The 24,599-nt window shown below is 41.9% G+C and overlaps 1 protein-coding gene across 1 annotated transcript in view; it reads left to right on the plus strand.

Annotated features, from left to right (window-relative positions):
* Positions 1-3,724, plus strand: part of zranb2 (zinc finger, RAN-binding domain containing 2) — a 58,802-nt gene extending 55,078 nt beyond the window's left edge. Inside the window, exons 9-10 of the mRNA XM_068037247.1 lie at positions 253-420; positions 696-3,724. Coding sequence (XP_067893348.1) covers positions 253-420; positions 696-759 — 232 coding nt within the window. The 3' untranslated portion in view covers positions 760-3,724. The remainder of the gene's footprint in view (positions 1-252; positions 421-695) is intronic.
* Positions 3,725-24,599: the final 20,875 nt, after the last annotated feature.

Genomic DNA, 24,599 nt, shown 5'->3' on the forward strand with positions numbered 1-24,599 from the left:
TACTTCTGAGCAATGACTATTCTTTTCGGTCTCTAGAATAAGAACCTATAAATATTTGGCTTTCATTACTGTTGGGAATCTTAATGAAATTAAGATATTTGCTTATTAAGATATCCTCATGCCGTAGTGATAACCTTGCACTGAAACATCAGTTAAAATTAAAACCAAATAAAAACAGTCAAATGTAACCTAGAATTTGTTGGAGTGATAGTTTCCATAAATCTAACTTTCTCCCAATCAATCAAAATCCAGCTCCAGATCACGCCGGGGGTCTTCATCTCCAAGAAAGAGATCTCGCTCAAGTTCTCGATCATCATCATCCTCTGAAAGAGGCAAAAAGCGAAGCCGTTCCAGGTCATCATCCTCCAGTGGCCGCAAAAAAACTAGACGTTCTGACTCAAGATCTTGGTCTGCAGAAAGGTTTGGGCTTCTGTAGAATAAGATTAGCATACAGGATTATAGAATACAACAGGACTGCAGAAACCATCCCATTTAATATGAAAGCTTGTCTTTGTTAATTAAATTATTGGAATTAAAATGTCAGCAGGATGCTTTTTCACACAGGTTGTGGGCTTTATAATAGAAGCAATGCATATTTTCTGCATTTTAATTTAGAAGAGTTACTTACAAGATGTAACTGCAGTTTCCCTAAAGTCAGCTATGCACACCTTGTTGATTTCTTTTGTCTCTTGCAGGCGCAGTGGATCGTCTTCTGGATCCTCTCACTCGGGCTCCCGTTCAAGTTCTAAACAGAAATAGCCTTTTAACATCTGCAGTTTTTAAAAGTTCAGCAATTTCTGGAAAAATGCATGAAACTTATTTTAAAGTTATTAGTGTCTTGAGCAAATTCACCTGAGATGTTGTGAAAACATTTAAAAAAAAATTGGGCATATGTCCTGATGAAATCTTGCTGATGTAATCTTAAACCTATTGTTGCTTTAAGAAGTGTGTTAGAAATTGTACTCTGGTGTATTAAATTAGTATATTAAGCCATAATAGTTTTTTTCATGGATGATACATGCAATTGATTTTGATGCATTTTTGTTACATGAACTATAAAGAATAGTGAGTTTTGAAGTGTACACTATATGTATCTGTACACCTACAGCATTATAGTGCAGAGAGTCTGTGTAAGTACAGGTACTGTTTAGAGGAGGAGAAACTTTAAAGGAATAGGAAATTCTAGGGGATTATTCGAAGTATTTTGGCACACAATCAGAATTTAGTATTGGACGCAGCAGAATTTTGTTTGACATTGTAATTAAATGTAGTTTTTCTTGCAAGGATTCAGACTCCATTTAGGGCTGTCTCTATGCTAAACTTTATTTTGCATTCTATAGGAAACTGAAGAGGGGGCAACTTCAAACCAGTCTGAAAGCTGCACAGAGTTGCAATACCCTGGAAAATCATGCCTTCTGTTGAGTGGCGCAGTGGTTAGCACCGCAGCCTCACAGCTCCAGTGACCCGGGTTCAATTCTGAGTACTGCCTGTGTGGAGTTTGCAAGTTCTCCCTGTGTCTGCGTGGGTTTCCTCCGGGTGCTCTGGTTTCCTCCCACAGCCAAAAGACTTGCAGATTGATAGGTAAATTGGCCATTATAAATTGCCCCTAGTATAGGTAGGTGGTAGGGGAATTTTGGGACAGGTGAGGATGTGGTAGGAATATGGGATTAGTGTAGGATTAGTATAAATGGGTGGTTGATGGTCGGCACAGACTCGGTGGGCCGAAGGGCCTGTTTCAGTGCTGTATCTCTAAATCAAAATCAAATCTCAAGTAAATGTGATTTTCCAGAATTCTGCAGTTCTGTCTGTTTAGAATCACTGCCCCTCTATTCCCCATAGAACTTCTCTGGGATACTCCACAATATTAGAATACTTTGAATGAAAATTGCTGGATTTTTTGCCCTCCCCTAACTTTCCTCTATAAATATTTCAACTCCATCCAAATTTATGTGCCTGTTGCTGATTAGGAAGCTGCAAAGCTGTTTTGTATTTACCTTGTCCTCTAAAGGGGTGGGAGGGAAAATTGCAGAAATCTGTAGCCATATCATTCTTTAGTTTTAACTTGTGTTCAGTTTTCTTTAATGTACTCGAACAGAAATCTAGTTGTAAAATGTTGAAAAATTGTATGGAATAACATTAAATAGTTCTCCTTTTAGATCAGGATCCTTGAATTCAGGGGGATATTCTTCACTCTGTCCTGGACTGGATTTAAACATAGGTGCCAAAGTGAAAAGAGCTTGAGCAGTTTTGATGCAGTTCTTGGTGTGCACCATAGCAACAATTGCCTACAGGTGGTCAGTCTGCCACAGAAACTGGTGTTCAGAAATGGATATAATGTAATGGTATTGTAGGAAGAGTCTTTCTTCTAGGACAACAATTTCAGATCTCCTTTTGGGACAATGGAGATAGCTAACAGCCTTACACATACTGGGGATGCTGACACTAATGTTAAAACTGGAAAATTTTCCAAATTTGAGCATTGACCAATTGAGCACAAAATGTGCTTCCAAAGCAAAAGGAAAATATGGGATATTTAGAACACTTTAACCATTTTCTTCTTTGAATGCATTAGTGTATTTTCAATCTGCAGCCATTCTTAAATATTTAAAATGTTGGGTATTCCTGTCAGTTAGAAATTGAGGACTTTTTATCTTTTTCAAAACAATTCATTAATTGTTTCCATCCTTGATGAATTGTTATGGCTTAATATACCCCTCTAATCTTAAACTTGGTTCGAAGAAAATAGTATTTACACTATCAAACAGAAGCTCTGCTTTTCAGAACTCCAGAAGTGGTTTCAGCTATATTAAATGGTAGAGGAAGGTAAGTATGCTGCAAAAATTCTAACATTGTTCATTTGTTTGTAAATCCTACATGGCATTACTAAGTACTTGTCTACTTGGTGCAAATGTGGACATTGTTTTATTGAGTCCTTCAGTTTTTGTTTTCTTTGGTTATCTTACTGGCACCAGAAATGTTAGGCAAGTAAGGGTTTGCTTTTTTAATTTCAGAGCATACATCTTATTGCACAAGTGGTCTAGTGTCTTATGATTTTACAGTTTATTCTCTTTAACACCTTCTTTCAGAGCCAGCAAATCTACACGTCCATTTGTATTTGTAGCTCGTATAAAATCCACTTGAGGAACATGTGGCCAATATCTATTGCAGTGTTTTGGGATTCAGCTCTGGAAATATTGGAACGTCTGATTTGTGCAGGATTCCTCTGAGCATAGACTTTCAGTGTAACTTTCATGGGCTACAAGATTTTCATAGTGGCATTAATGTGCATAATAGTTAAACTTACAGGATTATATGAAGTAAGGAGTGTAAATTAATAATGTGACTTTCATTTGCGTTTTCACGCCTGTGATTTTATTAAAACCAGTTATATTCAAAATTCTACTGAATTTTGTTTGCCTTTAAACTTTGCCTATAGTAGTCTCTTTCGGTATTTAAAAGATTTAGCTGAGGCCACTTAATTTGATTGCTACTATCTGGGTGGGGTTTTGGTAGCCATCAGTCGCAAGTTTTGGATATTTGTAAATGGTAAAAGTGACAATTAATTTGCTTAAGGTCATCAGCTTGTTCATCTAGCCCTGTGTAATAGTTTTCATTAGAAACAAGAAAAACACTGTAGACCATGTGTATGTAAATAAATCTTCCAATGGTGTGTTATCACAAGTCATGTTCAAGCACCAATAAAGACAAAAATAAGTGGTTTGAACTAACTTTGTCAGTTGTATTTGTTGTGTTTTGAGTCAAGTAATTTGATTTGACAAAAAACGTTTTGGGGAGTGGATTCTTTCTGTGATTATTAAAGTGTGCTCCCTCACTGTTTTGCTCTCGGAGAAACTTGGTATGCTTCCGATATGTACATCTTTTGATCTATATTCTTCTGTATTTGCAAAATACAAAGATTTTTTTAAAATAAATAAATGACAGCAAACACTGATTTATTCAAGTCATATTGCGTTTGACAAACTTGAGTTCTTCGCTGAAGTAAGAGGGTCAGCATGGGCTTTCAAAGGCTTTTGATAAAGTGCCACATAATAGATTTGTTAGCAGAGTCGAAGAACATTGGATTAAAGGGGGCAGTGGTAGCATGGATACAAAATTGGCTAAGATAAAGAAGAGAGTAGTAGTGAATGATTTATTTATCAGACTGAAGGGAAATATATATCCAATGGCATTCCCCAGGTGTCAGTATTTGCACTATAGTTTTTGATGCATATTAATGACCTGGACTTGAGCATACATTCAAAGTTTGCAAATGACAAAACTTGGAAATGTAGTAAACAGTGAAGAGGATAGCAGCAGATTCAGGAGGGCATAGACAATGTTGAAATGGGCAGACACATGGCGGATGAAATTTAATGCAGAGGAATGTGAAATGCATTTTGGAAAGAAGAATGAGGAGAAGCAATATCACCTAACTTAATATAATTTTAAAAGGATGCACCTGGGGATTCGCATACAAAAGTCTTTGAAGGTAACAGGGCAAGTTGAGAAGGCTGTTTTTTTAAGTCCTGGAATCTTTTATAAATGGAGTGCAAACGCAAACACCACACTTTAGGAAGGATATCCAGCCCTTGGAGAGGGTGCAAAGGAGACTTACCAGAATTGTATCACTGAGGAGAAGGCTTCAGTTATGTGGAGAGACTAGAGAAGCTGGCATTGTTCGAACAGAGGTGGCTATGGGGAGATTTAATAAAGGTGTTCAAAATTATGAAGGGGTTTGGTAGCGCAGATAGGGAGAAGCTTGCCTAGATCAGAACTAGCCAAGCGGTTCCAGTACAGTTACAACATGAGTTTTTCAGTGCAGTGTCCTTTGCCCAAGCATCTTCAGCTGTTCGAACAATGGCATTCCCTCCATTATATGGTCAGAAGTGGGGATGTTCACTGATGATTGCAGTGTTCAGTTACATTAGCAACTCCTCAGAAAATGAAGCAGTCCATGTCTGCATGCAGAAAAACCTGGACAACATTCAGGCTTGGACTGATGAGTGACGAGTAAAATTTGTGCCAGGCAATGACCACCTTACTACTGAACTGCTTCAGCCAAACTGAAACTTTTAACTTTTTTAAAATCTGGTTAATATTGGAAATGAGTATAACAATATAAATCCATTTCATAGCCTTTTAGCTAGGGCTATTTCTCAATAATCCTGCATCAAATTTTTAAATGCAACATATGACAATCCAAATTTTAAGTACAGGTAGTGACTGCAGAGATAAGACAAACATATGCATTGATCTCTGAATGCAATAAGGTCAATGATTAATTGGGTAATGTTATTATCATTATCCTTGGTGGTTTTCCTGTGGTTCAGTCTGTTAAACTAAACAATACACCATTTATTTGCATCCTGTTGCAATACAGTATGTGATAAATATAGAACAAATGATCCAATTTACCAGCACGACCCATTTAACTATCAATAGTTAAATCAAATAACCTGATACTTGGAATTTATCGAAATAATGCAAAAAAGTATTTAAATAGATGCTTGGTCGTACCGAACTTGAGTATTGCTGTTGGAGCTTTTTGCCTTGCATTCATCAGGACAGATGCAAGAATGTCAAATTTCAAAGGGAGCAACAATTTATACTGCTGAATGTTTGGCAAGTCGACTCTGGTCAAGGTGTTGACATGGAGAATGCACCAGAGAACTACTGTCCCCCCCCCCCCCGCCCCCAAGCTTTTGTTTGGGCTTAATGGCAGTGTGAAATGACTAGCTTCACTTGCTCAAATTTTTGAGATACCTTACCCTTCCAGGCTAATTTGAGCTGGACTGAGCACTTTTCAGGTCTGAAAGGGGAGGCCTTAGGCCCATTCATGAGTATGTGCGATACACCACAAGCAATGATTTGATCAGGGTAGCCATTATCCAGCAGGATAGGAACATAGGAAACGGGAGCCGGAGTAGGCTATTCGGCCCCTCGAGCCTGCTCTGCCATTCAAGCAGATCATGGCTGATGATCGACCTCAGTACCATTTTCCTGCACTATCCCCATATCTCTTGAAAGCTTTCATATTTGGAAATCTATCGATCTCTCTCGACTACACGCAATGATTCAGCCTCCACAGCCCTCTGGGCTAGAGAATTCCAAAGATTCACCACCCTCTGAATGAAGAAATTCCTCCTCATCTCAGCCCTAAATGGCCTCCATCTTATTCTGAGACTGTGTCCTCTGATTCTAGACACCCCAGCCAGGGGAAACGTCTTTCCTGCATCAGCCCTGTTGAGCTCTAAGAATTTTGTATGCTTCAATAAGATCATCTCATTCTTCTGAACTCTAGAGAATACAGGCCCAGTGTCCTGAATCTCTCCTGATAGAACAATCTGCCATCCCAGGAATCAGTTTAGTGAACCTTCATTGCACTCCCTTTATGGCAAGTATATCCTTCCTTGGGTAAGGAGACCAAAACTGTACACAATAATCCAGGTGTAATCTCACCAAGGCTCCAAACAATTCCAGCAATACTTTATTCCTGTACTCAAACCCTCTTGCAATAAAGGCCAACATGCTGTTAGCCTTCCTAATTACTTGTTGCACCTGCATATTAACTTACAGTGACTTATGAATACGGACACCCAGGTCCCTTTGGACATCAACGCTTCCCAATCTCTCACCATTTAAGAAATAATCTGCATTTCTGTTTTTTTGACCAAGGTGGATAACTTCACATCTTTCCACATTATATTTCATCTGCCAAGTTCTGCCACTCACTTAGCCTGTCTAAATCCCCTTGAAGCCTTTGCATCCTCCTCGCAACTCACATTCCCACCTAGTATTGTCATCAAACTTGGAAATACTACATTTGGTCCCTACATCCAAATCATTGATATAGATTGTTAATAGCTGGGGCCTAACTACTGATGCTTGCGGTACCCCACTGGTCACAGCCTGCCAACCTAAGAATGACCATTTATTTCTACTTGCTGTTTTCTGTCCATTAACTAATTCTCAATCATGCCAGTATATTGCTCCCAATCCCATATGCTCTAATTTTTCTTAGTATCCTCTTGTGTGGGACCTTATCAAGCCTTCTGAAAATCCAAATGCACCAAATTTTTGGTTCTCCCTTATGCTACAAGTAACATCCTCATTATTTCCCTTTCATAAATCCATGTTGACTCTGCCCAATCCTACCATTTTTTTACTGTTTGGTTGTCACATTCTTTATAACAGATTGTAGCATTTTCCCTATTACAGATGTCAGGCTAACAGGTCTGTAGTTCCCTGTTTCTCCCTCCTTTCTTAAAATAGTGCGGTTATATTTTCTACCTTCCAATCTTCAGGAACCATTCCAGAATTTATAGAATTTTGGAAGATGATCACCAATGTATCCACTATCCCTACAGCCACCTTTTTCAACACTCTGGGATGTAGATCATCAGGTCCAGGGGATTTATCAACTTTCAGTCCCATTAATTTATCCAGTACTACTTTTTTATTAATGCTAATTTCTTTCAGTTCCTCATTCTGGCTAGTTCCTTGGTTCCCTTGTATTTCTGGGAGGGTTTTTGTATCTTCCTCTGTGAAGACAGACAAAGTATTTGTTTAATTTCACTGCCAATTCCTTATTCTCCATTATAATTTTTTTATTCATTTGGGGGATGTGGGCACCAGCATTTATTGCCCATCCCTAATTACCCTTGAAAAGGTGGTGGTGAGCTGCCTTCTTGAACCGCTGCAGTCCCTAGGGTGTTAGGAAGGGAGTTCCAGGATTTTAACCCAACGACAGTGAAGGAACGAAGCTATAGTTCCAAGTCAGGATAGTGTATGGTTTGGAGGGGAAATTGCAGGTGATGGTGTTCCCATGCATCTGCTGCCCTTGGCGGTAGAGATTGCCAGTTTGGAAGCTGCTGTTGAAGGAGCCTTGGTGAGTTGCTGCCAAGTGGCCTTGTAGATGATACACATTGCTGCCACTGTGTGTCAGTGGTGGAGGGAGTGAATGGGGTTCCAATCAAGCGGGCTGCTTTGACCTGAATGGTGTCAGGTTTCTTGAGTGTTGTTAGAGCTGTACCCATTCAGGCAAGTGGAGAGTATTCCATCACACTCCTGACTTGTGCCTTGTGGAACAGGCTTTGGGGAGTCAGGGGGTGAGTTACTCGCCACAGGATTCCTAGCCTCTGATCTGCTCTTGTAGCCACGGTATTTATATGGCTACTCCAGTTCAGTTTCTGGTCAATGGTAACCCTTAGGATGTTGATAGTGGGGGATTCAGCGATCATAATGCCATTGAATGTCAAGGGGAGATGGTTAGATTCTCTTGTTTGAGATGGTCATTACCTGGCACCTTGTGTGGCGAGAATGCTATTTGCCACTTATCAGCGCAGACTGGATGTTGTCCAGGTCAGGCTGCATATGTTTCAATATCTGAGGAGTCACGAATGGTGCTGAACATTGTGCTATCATCAGCGAACATCCCCACTTCTAACCTTATGATGGAGGGAAGATCATTGATGAAGCAACTGAAATGGTTGGGCTTAGGACACTACCCTGAGGAACTCCTGCAGTGATGTCCTGGGACTGAAATTATTGATCCTCAACAACCACAACCATCTTCCTTTGTGCTAGGTATGACTTCAACTGGTGGAGAGTTTTCCCCCTGATTCCCATTGATTCCAGTTTTGCTAGGGCTGCTTGATGTCATACTCGGTCAAATGCTGCCTTGATATCAAGGGCAGTCACTCTCACCTCACCTCTGGAGTTCGGCTCTTTTGTACATGTTTGGACCAAGCTGTAATGAGGTCAGGAGCTGAGTGGCCCATGCGGAACCTAAACTGATCGTCAGTGAGCAGGTTATTGCTGAGCAAATGCCACTTGATAGCACTGTCAATGACCCCTTCCATCACTTTGCTGATGATCAGCAGTAGACTGATAATGTGGTAATTGGTCGGGTTGGATTGTCCTGCTTTTTGTGCATAGGAGATACCTGGGCAATTTTTCACATTGCCAGGTAGATGCCAGTTTTGTAGCTGGCCTCCCTGTCCCTGCCTGTACTTTTCCGTTTCATTTACCTATAGAAGCTTTTACAGTCTGTTTTTATGTTCCTAGCTAGTTTACTGTCATATACTATTTTCTCTTTATCAGTTTTGGTCCTCCTTTTCTGAATTCTAAAATGCTCCCAAACCTCAGGCTTACTACTTTTTAACAACTTTATAAGCCACTTCCTTTGATCTAATACAATCTTTAACTTCTCTTGTTAACCATGGTTGGATCGCTTTTCCTGGGTTTTTGTGCCTCTGAGGAATGTAGATTTGTTGTAAACCATATATTAATGTTTTAAATGCTAGCCATTGCCTGCCTACCATCATACCTTTTAATGTAGTTTCCCAATCTACCACAGCCAACTTGCCCTTCATACCTTATATAAAAGCAAAATACTGCGGATGCTGGAAATCTGAAATAAAAACAAGAAATGCTGGAACCACTCAGCAGGTCTGGCAGCATCTGTGAAAAGAGAAGCAGAGTTAACGTTTCGGGTCAGTGACCCTTCTTTGGAACTGACAAATATTAAATCCCGTCGGAGAGAAGAGCAGAACTTCTTCAAGGTAGGCATTCCTGGAAGAGAAGTGGCAGTGAATTAAACACTAAAATAAAAGCAAAATGCTGCGGATGCTGGAAATCTGAAATAAAAACAAGAAATGCTGGAGCCACTCAGCAGGTCTGGCAGCTTCTGTGAAAAGAGAAGCAGAGTTAACGTTTCGGGTCAGTGACCCTTCTTCGGAACTGACAAATATTTTAGTGTTTAATTCACTGCCACTTCACTTCCAGGAATGCCTACCTTGAAGAAGTTCTGCTCTTTTCCCCGACGGGATTTAATATTTGTCAGTTCCAAAGAAGGGTCACTGACCCGAAACGTTAACTCTGCTTCTCTTTTCACAGATGCTGCCAGACCTGCTGAGTGGTTCCAGCATTTCTTGTTTTTATGCCTTTCATACCTTAGTAGTTTCCTTTGTTTAGATTTAAGACCCTAGTTTTGGATTGAACTATATCATTTTCAAACTTAATGTAAAATTCTATCATATTTTGGTCCCTCTTCCCGAAAGGCTCCTTTACAATGAGGTTATTAATTAGCCCTTTCTCATTGCACAATAGCAGATCTAAAATAGTAATTCTTCTAGTTGGTTCCTCAACATACTGTTCTAGAAAACCATCCCATATACATTCCAGAAATTTGTCCTCCACAGCATTAGTGCTTATTAGGTTTACCCAGGACAAGAATAGAACAGGAGTTACAGTTCTCAATTGGGGCAAGGCCAATTTTACTAAGCTGAGGAGTGATTTGGCGAAAGTGGACTGGAAACAGCTACTTGAAGGTAAATCAGTGTCAGGGCAGTGGGAGGCATTCAAAGGGGAGATTCAAGGGGTTCAGAGTAAGCATGTTCCCACAAAGAGAAAGGGTGGGACGGCCAAATATAGAGCCCCATGGATGTTAAGGAGCTTACAGGGTAAGATAAGGCAGAAAAGGAAAGCTTATGCCCGACACAGAGAACTCAACACTATAGAAAGCTGAGAGGAGTAAAGAAAGTGGAGGGGTGAAATCAAAAAGCTAAGAGAGGGCGTGAAAGAATATTGGCAAACAAAATCAAGGTGAACCTAAAGATGTTTTATCAATACATTAAGAGGATAACCAAGGAAAGAGTAGGGCCCATAAAAGATCAAAAAGTTAACCTACGTGTAGGGGCAGAAGATGTTGGTATTGTTCTTAATGAAATACTTTGTGTCTGTCTTCACAAAACAGGGGGACGATGCAGATATTGTAGTTAATGAAGAGGGATGTGATGTATTAGATGTGATCAACATAGGGAAAGAGAAAGTATTAATGGAATTAGCACCCTTGAAAGTTGGTAAATCAACAGGGTGAATGAAATGTACCCTGGGGTGTTAAAAGAAGCAAGAGAAGAAAATGTGGAAGATCTGACCATCATTTTTCAGTCCTCACTGGATACAGATGTGGTGCTGGAGGACTAGAGAACTGCTAACATTGTACCTCTGTTTAAAAAGAGAGCAAGGGATAGACCAAATAATTACAGGCCAGTCAGTCTAACCTCAGTAGTGGGCAAATTATTGGAATCTATTCTGAGAGACAAGATAAATTGTCCCTTAGAAAGGCACAGATTAATCAAGGATAGTCAGCTTAGATTTGTTGAGGGATGATCTTGTCTGACCAACTTGATCAAATATTTTGAAGAAGTAACAAGGAAGATAGATGAGGGTAGTCCCGTTGATGTGGACTACATGGATTTTAGCAAGGCATTTGGCAAGGTCCAAGGTACATGACAGACTGGTTAAAAAAATAAAATCCCATGGGATCCAGGGAAATGCAACAAGGTGGATACAAAATTGGGTTAGTGGCAGGAAACAAAGGGTAAATGTTGATGGATGTCTTTGCGACTGGAGGGCTGTTCAGGCGTTCAGCAGGGCTCAGTATTGGGTCCCCTGCTTTTTGTGGTATAAATATTAACAATTTGGACATAAATGTAGGGGGCATGATCAAGAGGTTTGCAGGCGACACAAAGATTGGCCGTGTGGTAGATAATGAGGAGGATAGCTGTAGGCTGCAGGAAGATATTGATGGTCTGGTCAGATGGGCAGAAAAGTGGCAAATCGAATTCAACCCAGAGAAGTGTGAGGTGATGCACTTGGGGAGGTCAAACAAGGCAAAGGAATACATGACTAATGGAAAACTACTGAGAAGTGTAGAGGAAGTGAGGAACCTTGGAATAAATGTCCACAGATCCCTGAAGGTAGCAGGACAGGTCGATAAGGTGGTTAAGAAGGCATAGGGAATCCTTTCCTTTATTAGCCGAGGTATGGAATATAAGACCAAGGAGGTTATACTGGAACTATATAAATCATTGGTTAGGCCACAACTTGAGTATTGTGTGCAGTTCTGTTCACCTCATTACAGAAAGGATGTAATTGCACGAGAGAGGGTACAGAGGAAATTTATGAGGATGTTGTCAGGACTGGAAAAATGCAGCTATGAGAAAAGATTGGATAGGCTGGGGTTGTTCTCCTTGGAACAGAGAAGGCTGAGGGGAGATTTGATTGAGATATACAAAATTGTGAGGGGCCTGGATAGAGTTGATGTGAAGAGCCTATTTACCTTAGCAGAGAGGTCAGTGACTAGGGGGCATAGATTTAAAGAGATTGGTAGAAGGATTAGACGGGAGATGAGGAAATGTTTTTTCACCCAAAGGGTGGTGGGGGTCTGGAACTCACTGCCTGAAAGGATAGTTGAGGCAGAAACCCTCAACTCATTCAAAAGAATTCTGGATATGCACCTCAAGTGCCGTAATCTGTAGGGTTCTCACCAAATGTTGGAAGATGTGATCAGAATGGGTGGAATGTTTTTCGGCTGGCACAGACATGATGGGCCAAGTGGCCTCTTTCAGTGCCGCAAACTTTCTATCATTCAATCATTCTATATGTGGATTGAAGTCCCCCAAGATTACCATATTACCCTTGTTACACACACCTCAAATTTCGTGATTTATACCTTCCCCTACATTACCACTACTTTTTGGTGACCTATATACAACTCCTACCAATGTTTACTGCCCCTTTTTGTTTCTTAGCTCCACCGAAACTGATTCTATATCTTGGTCTTTCGATCTAAGATCCGTTCTCACTAATGTACTGATCTCATCCTTTATTAACAGCACTACCCCACCTCCTTTTCCTTTTTGCCTAGCCCTCCTAAATGTCGAATACCCTCGAACATTGAGTTCCCAGCCTAGGTCACCATGCAGCCACGTCTCCGTTATGGCAATTAGATCATACCTGTTTACTTCTATTTGTGCCGGCAATTCATCTACCTTGTCGCGAATGTTGTGTGCATTCAGTTAACATGCCTTTAATTCTATTTTTATTATTTTCACGACCTCTAGCCTTATCTGCTGGCACACTCTTAAGTTTGTATGCTCTGTCCCTTCCTGCCACACTCTCATAATCATTATCCTTATTGCTACCTTGCTCTCTTGCCTTCTCCTCTCTCTTTAAGTTATCACATCTTCCCTCCCTTGATCCCTGGCCCCCACTATTCAGTTTGAAGCCCTCTCCACAGCCCTAGTTATACAACTTGCCAGAACACAGGTCCCAGCACAGTTCAGGTGAAGACTGTCCTAACAGTACAGCTCCTACTTTCCCCAGTACTGTTGCCAGTGCCGAATGAATCAAAACCCATTTCTCCCACACCAATCTTTGAACCACGCATTTAACACTCATCTTATTTACCCTAAACCAATTTACTCGTGGCTCAGGTAATAATCCAGAGATCATTACCTTTGAGGTTCTGCTTTTTAATTTAGCCCCTAGCTGCTAATAATCCCTAAGCAGTAACTCTTTCCTAGTCGTATATATGTCATTGGTACCCACGTGGACCACGACAATTGGATCCTCCCCCTCCCACTGCAAGTTCCCGTCCAGCCCCGAGCAGAAGTCCTGAACCCTGGCACTGGGCAGACAACGCAGCCTTCTGGACTTTTGCTCTTGGCTGCAGAAAATGGTGTCTATCCCCCTGACTATACTGTCCCCTACTACCACTACATTCCTATTTACTCCCCCCAATTGAATGGCTTCCTGTACCACGGTGCCATGGTCAGTTTGCTCATCCACCCTGCAGATCTCGCTGTCATCCACACAAGGTGAAAGAATTTAAAACCTGATGGACAATTGCAAGGACTGAGGCTGCTCCACTTCTGCCTTCTTGATCCCCATACCTGACTCATTTGCAGTCACACCCCACCGTCCCTGACCACTGACCAAATCAGAAGACGCTAATCTAAGGGGTGTGACTGCCTTCTGGAACAAAGTGTTCAGGTAACTTTCCCCCTTCCTGATGCATCGCAGTGTCTGTAGCTCAGACACCAGCTCATCAACTCTGAGCCAAAGCTCCTCGAGCTGTAGACACTTAATGCAGATGTGGTTGCCGTGGATCACATTGGCGTCCACAAGCTTCCACATACTGCAGCTGCAACACATCACCTGCCCTGCCATCCTTATTGCATTTTAATTAACTAATTAATTATTTTTAAAATAATTTTTTAATGAATGCCTCTCACCAGCACTTACTGTACTAATTTAAACCTGTGTAATACAATGAACCTTACCACTTAAAAATAACAACAAAACAGTAGACTCACCAGCTTCTTCTCTTCTGCTTGTGTCTCTTAATGAGATAGCTATTTAAGGGCTATCTAATTTTTTTTTACATGTTACTAATTTCCAGCTATTTACACACACCCTAATAGCAGTGTATTAACCTATTTCTAGACACTCCCTAACAGCAGTTATTCACCTAGCAATCACCTTACAGCTTTCCTGTGATGTCACTGTTTTTTTTTCTCAAGCTGTGGTTTCTTCAATGACCACAATGGAGTTGAACAGCTTTGTTTCCTTTCCTTCCAATATTAAACTGAGATCTTCAATTAATTTACTTTCAAGGTAGAGATTGGCTAGCTCCATTCCTACTGGAAAAATCAATAGTGTTACGACCAGGCGAGAAAGGTCTCGAGGGATCCCTTTTAGCCTTCACCTGGTCTTATTGTAACAGGGTTTAATTTTAAACACACCCTGTTTTTAGCACCCCCTTGGGTGCTTGTTCATCGCTTTCCAATTATAAGGCAAAGAAATGAGCAAAAACAGGCCTTCTTAGGTTTAAAGAGGTAAAGTGAAATTTATTAAAACTTAAACTTAAACTCTAATTTGGTTAACGCCTACGGATACACACTGTGCCCCAAGCTAGCATGCATATGCTATACGTACATGCAAATAGAGATAGAAAAGAGCAGAAGAAAAAAATAAAGTAGAGAGGTTTGAGGCAATATCAGAAGAGTTTCTTGTTACTGTGCTTTGTGCTCACTGTAGTCCTTTTGTAGGTAATTCTTGCTTTTCGTTGGGGCCCAGTATTCTTCTGAAAACTTGTTCACTGGAGGAGACTTTTCTCTCTTGGGTTCATGTGTTTCCGAAGCTGGTGAGAGCAAGATGAAAGCATACAAGAGAGAGGTATTTTCAGTTCAGGAGCAAACAGATTTCTGAGTTCAAATTCTCTGTGGAAAGTTCAAATTCAAAAAACTCCAACAGCCAGTTATTCATGTGACTAAACTGGTCTGATCACATCTGTTTTTGTATTGGGGAAGCAGGGACTGGTTTCTTTGCTCCAACACTGTCTGCTAGTATGCAAAACAGGTCTTTACGGCGAGGGGCCTGGCAATTCCTTGTGATAGGCCCTCTTTTCTTCCCAGCAAAAATTTTAAGTTTTAATGTTCATGTGGCAAAATTATATGTGGCAGGTGGGGGCCTGCATGACAATAGTGATACATATTGTAGGTATCGCAAGGAGTGGAATCAGCTCACCAATACATGTTTCAGATAGGGAGATGATGGGCAGCTGAACCTGACTATGTAACAGCTCAAGCTCATCAAGATATAAGATAAGGCTGAAGCATTTGCAACAATCTTCAGCCAGAAACATAGAGATACAGCACTGAAACAGGCCCTATGGCCCACCGAGTCTGTGCTGACCAACAACCACCCATTTATACTAATCCTACATTAATCCCATATTCCTTACCACATCCCCACCATTCTCCTACCACCATTAGGGGCAATTTATAATGGCCAATTTACCTATCAACCTGCAAGTCTTTGGCTGTGGGAGGAAACCAAAGCACCCAGCGGAAACCCACGCGGTCACAGGGAGAACTTGCAAACTCCACACAGGCAGTACCCAGAACCGAACGCGGGTTGCTGGAGCTGTGAGGCTGCAGTGCTAACCACTGTGCCACTGTGCCGCCCCATCTTGGGCCTCCTCCTGAAGCCCCCAGCATCACAGATGCCAGACTTCAGCCAATTCGATTCACTCCGCGTGATATCAAGAAATGACTGTAGGCACTGGATACTGCAAAGGCTACGGGCCCTGACAACATTCCGGCAATAGTACTGAAGACCTGTCCTCCAGAACTTGCCACGCCCCTATCCAAGCTGTTCCAGTACAACTACAACACTGGCAATGTGGAAAATTGCCCAGGTATGTCGTGTACACAAAAAGCAGAAGAAGTTCAACCCAGCCAATTACCGCCCCATCACTCTACTCTCGATCATCAGTGAAGTGATGGACGTTGTCATTGACAGTGCCAGCAAGAAGTACTTGCTTAGCAATAACCTGCTCGTGACACTCAATTTGGGTTCTGCCTGGGCCACTCAGCTCCTGACCTTAGAACAGCCTTGGTTCAAACATGGACAAAAAAGCTGAACTCAAGAGGTGAGGTGAGAGTGACTGCCCTTGACATCAAGGCAGCATTTGACCGAGTATGGCATCAAGGAGCCCCAGCAAAATTGGAGTATATAGGAATCAGGGGAAAAACTCTCCGCTGGTACAAAGGAAGATGGAATAAAAACAAGAAATGCTGGAACCACTCAGCAGGTCTGGCAGCATCTGTGAAAAGAGAAGTCACTGACCCGAAACGTTAACTCTGCTTCTCTTTTCACAGATGCTGCCAGACCTGCTGAGTGGTTCCAGCATTTCTTGTTTTTATTTCAAATTTCCAGCATCCGCAGTATTTTGCTTTTATTAAAGGAAGATGGATGTGGTTGTTGGAGGTCAATCATCTCAGGTCCAGGACATCACTGCAGGAGTTCCTCAGGGTAGTGTCCTAGGCCCAACCATCTTCAGCTGCTTCATCAATGACCTTCCTTCAATCATAAGGTCAGAAGCAGTGCTGTTGCTGATGATTGCACATTGTTCAGCACCATTCGCAACTCCTCAGATACTGAAGCAGTCCGTGTAGAAATGCAGCAAGACCTGGACAATATCTAGGCTTGGGCTGATAAGTGGCAAGTAACATTCGTGCCACACGAGTGCCAGGCAATGACCATCTCAAACAAGCGAGAATCTAACCATCTCCCCTTGACATTCAATGGCATTACCATCGCTGAATCCCCCATTATCAACATCCTGGGGGTTACCATTGACCAGAAACTGAACTGGAGTAGTCATATAAATACCGTGGCTACAAGAGCAGGTCAGAGGCTAGGAATCCTGCAACGAGTAACTCACCTCCTGACTTCCCAAAGCCTGTCCACCATCTACAAGGCACAAGTCAGGAGTGTGATGGAATACTCCACTTGCCTGGAAGGGTGCAGCTCTAACAACACTCAAGAAGCTCAACACCATCCAGGACAAAGCAGCCCTCTTGATTGGCACCCCATTTACTCCCTTCACCACCAACACACAGTGGCAGCAGTGAGTACCATCTACAAGATGCGCTGCAGCAACGCACCAAGGCTGCTCAGGCAGCACCTTCCAAACCCGCGACCTCTACCACCTAGAAGGACAAGGGCAGCAGATGTGTGGGAACACCACCACCTGCAAGTTCCCCTCCAAGCCACATACCATCCTGACTTGGAACTATATCGCCGTTTCTTCACTGTCGCTGGGTCAAAATCCTGGAACTCCCTTCCTAACTGCACTGTGGGTGTACCTACCCTACATGGATTGCAGGGGTTCAAGAAGGCAGCTCACCACCACCTTCTCATGGGCAATTAGGGATGGGCAATTAATGCTGGCCTGGCCAGCGACGCTCACATCCCATGAATGAATAAAATAAATGTTGCAAGATTCCCAAGTGAAGAATTTTTAAAATTATCAACTGAAAAGACAATTCAGAATTATTAATCACTTTGCCTCTGAGACTTGAAAATTTCTGCTTTACATCTTTTTTTCTATCTTGTTAAAATAAAATTCTGTCTTAAGGCTTTATACAATGATCTGATTATACCCGGTGTTCTGTAACATGGTCAAATACATGCAAGGGGGCAGGGCTTTCCAAAAACACAGTTTTGGATCTTGGTTGTCTTTTAGTCATTTTTGTTTCATATACTATGTACTCTTTTTAATATATTTAGTTGTGTTGCGATTATTTTGTCAAACAGTTAAATGTAATGATTTTTACAGTGTCATCAGATGTGATATATTTTATAACTGTGTTATCCAATACATCAGTCACTAGCCACATGTGGCTAAGTGGGAACCTAGAGGTGGATAAGTCTGTTTTTGATCAGTAAATGAAAAAAATGAGTATTAGACATTGGCATTGGGCATGTGATCACAACTCATTTGCACATCATGTGCGTGAGCATATTAACCTCTTTGTGCATTTGTTGGTAAGATGGTAAGATAAAGAATGTGAGAGTGATTTTTGATTGTTGTGTGTGCTTTAAATCTGTGGTTACTGTAGTATAAGGTTTGAAAGGGTTAAGGTTTGAGATATGTGAGGAATACCTCCTGCCATGATGATGTAAGAGATCGCATGTGAGAGAAACTGGATGGAGACGCAGCATGTCTTCAGAGGAGTCATACAGACTTAATGTAAAGCTGTATATAGTTAAAATGTAATAAATGAAGTAATGTTAAAATCACTGAAGACTCAGTTATCTCTCCTAGCTAGACTAACCAAATGTACAACCTGGTGAACAGCAGTGGTTCTTACCATAAAACGCCCAGATGAATCTGAAAAATACACTAAAGAAAACTGACCTGGAAAAAAGGCGCTAGAACTGCAGAACTCGAGAAAAACTTGTGAAAAGCCCCCAAGCTACTCCATGGATGAAGGAGGCATGAAGAGTCAGGAAATTGGCTTGCAGAGGCATTCAGGCTGCACCACAAAGGCGAGTCATCTGTGAAAAAATTCCCGTCCAATAATCGCAGTCTTCGAGTTGGAGAACCAGGCAATTGTTGGGAATCTTGTGAGCAACCCGTAAAGAGGGTAAAAAATTTGTTCCTAATGGCACTTGGCAGGCAGCACCGGGAAAACTAAAAGTCCTTAGTGAGGGTGGATCCGAGGTCAGGGCCAGTACACGTTGGCGATCACAAAAAAAAAAGGAGGCTGCATATACTCAATACTCGAAGTGAAGGCAGTAAAAAGAGTATAGAAAAAATGCTACAAAACTGAGTTTAAAGAAAGAAGAAATACATAGTCTAGCGGTGAGATTTCATGGGGAGGAATGGTGACCATAATGGAAGTCAGCGAGATGCTAAAAAAGTGCAGGAAACTTTCGATACTGGAGGGAAAATTTTTAAAAAGTAAACCAAATAGAAGGCCATTGATCTTAAGTTCACAATATCAGAGAGGTTTGGACACATGGAAGGACCAAATCAAACTCAAAATCGGTCACTGTGGCGAAAAAGATTTTGCAACACAGAATTGTTTCCAAATTAGAAAGCAGTCTGAAGCAGAGCAAGTTAACACATTGCTGTATTCCATCAGAGCATTAGCAGATGATGCTATTGCAAGACAAGGCATTAATGAGACATCTGACAAATTTGAAGAAGTTTTAAAAGCCTTTGATAGCTATTGTAACCTGAGGAGCAATAAGATTCTGGAAAGGGCCAAATTAACAAAAGGGTCCAGAAACCAAGTGAAATAGTTAATGCTTTTATTAATGACCTTTACAGACTAGCTGAAAGATACGAATAAGGAGACCTAAAAGCAGAATTAATAAGAGACCGTATTTTAGTAGGTATTACTGATGAATCCCTATCAGATTTATTGCAGTCTAAAGAAGACCTCACCCTAGACAAAGCTATTCAGCTGGTGAGACAAACTGAGGTCCGGAAGAAGATCAGTAATCCTGAGAGGTGAAGAAAGACCTTGGTTCAGGAATTTCCAGGAACCATACAGTTCCTTAATCACAGGGCTGTAAAAGAAGCACCAGAAAAGAAGGTACACTCCGGGGTGGGGGGGGGGGGGGGGGGGGGGGGGGAGGAAAGTACAAGATGCCATGAAACCCTGACAGTGCTGTTGCACCAAAAAAACCCCACAGGCACGAACAGTGTCCTGCAAATAAAGCAGAATGCTTTCACTGCAAGAAAGTTGGTCATTTTGGGAAGATGTGCTGAAGTAAAATCTCTATTTTAAAAAGTTCCAAAGAAAAGGTCTTTACACGTAGAGCCATTAATGAAGTGGAACAAATCCTTTGCAAGAGAAATCAGAAGAATTCCTTGGTGAGATCAATGACCCTAGTCATGCATTTTGGACTGCAGCTATATATGTCAATGGACATATCACTGATTTTAAACTAGTCACTGGAGCAAGTGTAACAGTTTTATCAGACAATAAACCGTGGTTATCAATGCATTGCCTGCAACCAACAGAAACTCAGTTACATGGCCCAGGAGGGATTGAACAGAAAGTCAAGGGAAAGCTACAGGACGCACTCTAGTACAAGGGAAAGCAGATATTGGAAACACTGTATGTTCTACGGAATCAAGAATTCCCTCTCTTAAGTAGAAGTATTGATCTTCACCTTATAAGAAAAGTGGAAAAAGTTAAGCAACAAGAATCCAGGAGTCACTTCCAAAAAGACTTTCCAAAACATTTACAGGTCTAAGGAGACTGAAGACCAAATACAGCATTAGTTGAGAAAAGACGCTAAACCTGTATGTCTTTTCATGCCTAGAAAGATACCATACTCACTAATGAAGCAAGTCCAACATCACCCAGAAGAGATGACCAGGATGGGAGTCATTTCGCCTGGCACTGAACCTACAGAGTGGTGTTCGGGAATGATTCCAGTTTCTAAACCTTACGGTACTCCTCACATTTGTGTAGACTTAACTCAACTTAATAAGGCTGTGGCAAGAAAAGTTCATCCATGTCCTCAGTAGATGAAAGTTTGGCAAAGTTATTCAAAAGTACCATGTTCATAAAGCTTGATGCAAATAGTGGCTTTTGGCAAGTTCTGTTGGATAAGAAGTTAAGGTTATTGACAACCTTCATTACTCCATCCAGAAGATTTTGTTTTAATCGTTTACCATTCGACATAACATCAGCACCAGAAATACATACATATACACATAGAGAGATACAGCACTGAAACAGGCCCTTTGGCCCACCAAGTCTGTGCTGACCATCAACCACCCATTTATACTAATCCTACATTAATCCCATATTCCCTACCACATCCCCATCTTCCCTCAATTCTCCTACCACCTACCTACACTAGGGGCAATTTATAATGGCCAATTTACTTATCAACCTGCAAGTCTTTGGCTGTGGGAGGAAACCAGCAGAAACTCACATGGTCACAGGGAGAACTTGCAAACTCCGCACAGGCAGTACCCAGAACTGAACCTGGGTCACTGGAGCTGCGAGGCTGCGATGTTAACTGCAGCGCCACTGTGCCAGTCAATGGAGAATCCCATTGTAGAACATGGCCTGAGGGTTAGAGCGGTTTTGAATTCCACAAGAAGAAGGCCTGACACTTAACGAAAAGTGTGAATTCTCGAAAATGCCTATTCATTTCTTAGGACACATTGCCAGTAGCAACGGCATAATGGCAGACTCACAAAAGATGACAGTCATTAGTGAATTCCCACTACCTACTTCTGTCCAAGATCTTCAATGATTCTGTGGAATGGTTAACCAGTTGGCAAAACTTTTACCCAATCTAGTGCAAGTTACTGAGCCTTTCCGACAACTATTAAGAAAAGCGTGGTGTTGGAAAGCATATCAGGAGCAAGCATTTCAAAGGATCAAGGAGATGTTTATTTCACCAGATATATTAGTGCATTATAACCCCTCCCAACCAACCACAATTGAAGCTGACGCCTCATCTACAGGGTTAGGGGCAGTCCTTTTCCAGGGGTGTCGAAGACTAGTTTATTATGCGTCTCGAGCATTGTCTGAGATTGAGATGAGATATGTTGTCATAGAGAAAGAAGCTCTTGCAGTCACGTGGGCTTGCGAAAAGTTCTCAGATTATATCATCAATTGAAAGGTTGTCATAGAGACAGACGACAAACCCCTAAGTTTCCTTACTTGATGAAAAGAAAGTCGCTAGGATGCTTCAAGAATCCAGAGATTCCAGTTGAGATGAATGAGACACACATATGAAACGGTATATGTACAGGGCAAACTGCAAATGTCTGCAGATGTTCACCATCCTACACAACAGGATGTTAGCTTTATTCATGCAATTGAGTCATATTCTCAGTTCAATGCGTCACAGGTGCAAAAAATCTCCAAGAAATTTGTCATGCTCAGATGTAGGTTGAGGGGCTGGATTTTAAGCAGCCCTTGACACGGGATCCATGGCAGGGGTTGGGGCCTGAAGATGACCCCAGATGAGGTCTGCCACAGACCTCAATGGCCGCAGGGAAAAGCCTGATCCTCCTGGCGGGGGCGAGGCACCATGGCGGCCTCCCCACTGCTGGGCGACGGAACCATTATTTTAACATTCAAATCAATTAAATTAATTTAAATATACTTGCGTCCCCTCTTGATGGCCTGCCGCGATCTTCGGCCCGGCGGACGGCACTCCCGCGCCATCGGTCAAATTAACATCATAGCTGGAGGGGATGGTGGGAAGGGTTGTTGTTTAAACTTTGTGCAGTTTGGGGGGCAGCGATGGACAGCCAGTTCCCTCCACATGATCAGGGAGGGGTGACCCGCCCCGCCTATTTTAATGAGCTGCTGCGCTTGAGATTGCGGAGGCTCTTTAGCATTTGGCCGGTACGGGCGAGCCGCCATTTTTGAAGCTCACTGTCGAGATCGGCAGCGAGCTTATGAAATCCAGCCCAAGGAATGCATTTGAATACACGAATATTGCTCGCAAGGTTGGCCGCAGCAGAATCCCAGTGGTAAGAGATGGTGTGAGGGGGAGGGTTTTAGATTCCTGGGGCATTGGGACCGGTCCTGGGGGAGGTGGGACCAGTACAAACTGGACGGGTTACAACTGGGCAGGACCAGGACTGATATCCTAGGGGGAGTATTTGCTAGCGTGGTTGAGGAGGGTTTAAACTAAAATGGCACGGGGGTTGGGAGCCTTTGCAAGGAGTCAGGAGGGGGGATCAAAGACAAGAACAAAAGACAGTACAGGGAATAAGAGAAGTGACAGGCAGAGAAATCAAGGGCCAGAATCAAACAGGGCCACAGTGAAAAATAGTGGGAAGGGGACAAGTAATGTTAAAAAAACGAGCCTTAAGGCTTTGTGCCTTAACGCATGGAGCATTCGCAATAAAGTGGATGAATTAATCGTGCAAATAGATGTAAATGGCTATGATATAGTCAGGATTATGGAGACATGGCTGCAGGGGGACCAGGGATGAGAAATGAACATCCAGGGGTATTCAGTATTTAGGAAGGACAAACAAAAAGTAAAAGGCGGTGGAGTTGCATTGCTGGTTAAAGAGGAAATTAACACAATAGTGAGGAAAGATATTAGCTCTGACGATGTGGAATCTGTATGGGTAGAGCTGAGAAATACTAAGGGGCAAAAAACATTAGTGGGGTTTGTATATAGACCCCCAAACTGTAGTGGTGATGTTGGGAATGGCATTAAACAGGAAATTAGAGACACACGTGATAAAGGAACATCTGTAATTATGGGTGAGTTTAATCTGCATATAGATTGGGCAAATCAAATTAGTCACAATACCGTGGAGGGGGAATTCATGGAGTGTATACGGGATGGTTTTCTGGACCAATGCATGAGGAACCAACGAGAGAACAGGCCATCCTAGACTGGGCATTGTGAAATGAGAGAGGAATAATTGACAATCTAGTTGTGCAAGACACCTTGGGAATGAGCGACCATAATATGTTAGAATTCTTCATCAAGATGGAGAGTGACATAGTTAATTCTGAGACTAGGGCCTGAATCTTAATAAAGGAAACTAAGAAGGAATGAGGCGCGAGTTGGCTATGATGGTTTGGGAAATGTTACCTAAAGAGATGACGGTGGATCAGCAATGGCAAACATTCAAAGAGTGCATGGATGAATTGCAACAATTGTTTATCCCTGACTGGTGCAAAATGGGAAAGGTCGCCAAACCATGGCTTACAAGGGAAATTAGAGATAGCATTAGGTCCAAGGAAGAGGCATATAAATTTGCCAGAAAAAACAACAGGATTGGGAGCAGTTTAGAATTCAGCAAAGGAGGACCAAGGAATTGATTGAGAAGGGGAAAATAGAGTACGAGAGTAAGCCTGTGGGGAACATAAAAACTGACTGTAAAAGTTTCTATAGGTATGTGAAGAGAAAAAGATTGGTGAGGACAAATGTCAGAAACAGGGAATTTATGATGGGGAACAAAGAAATAGCTGACCAACTAAATGCATATTTTGGTTCTGTCTTCACAAAGGAGGACACAAATATCATACCAGAAATGTTGGGGAACACAGGGTTTAGTGAGAGGGAGGAACTGAAAGAAATCAGTTTTAGTAGAGAAATTGCAGTTGGGGAAATTGATGGGATTGAAGGCCGATAAATCCCCAGGGCCTGATAATCTACATCCCAGAGTACTTAAGGAAGTGGCCCTAGAAATAGTGGATGCATTGGTGGTCATCTTCCAAGATTCTATAGACTCTGGAACAGTCCCTAGAGATTGGAGGGTAGCTAATGTAGCCCCACTATTTAAAAAGGGAGGTAGAGAGAAAACAGGGAATTACAGACTAGTTAGCCTGACGTCGGTAGTGGGGAAAATTCGAGAGTCCATTATCAAAGATTTTATAGCAGAGCACTTGGAGAACAGTGGTAGAATCGGGCAGAGCCAGCATGGATTTACAAAAGGGAAATCA

The sequence above is a fragment of the Heterodontus francisci genome, chromosome 8 (genome assembly GCF_036365525.1).
Source record: "Heterodontus francisci isolate sHetFra1 chromosome 8, sHetFra1.hap1, whole genome shotgun sequence".
Classification (NCBI taxonomy): Eukaryota; Metazoa; Chordata; class Chondrichthyes; order Heterodontiformes; family Heterodontidae; genus Heterodontus; species Heterodontus francisci.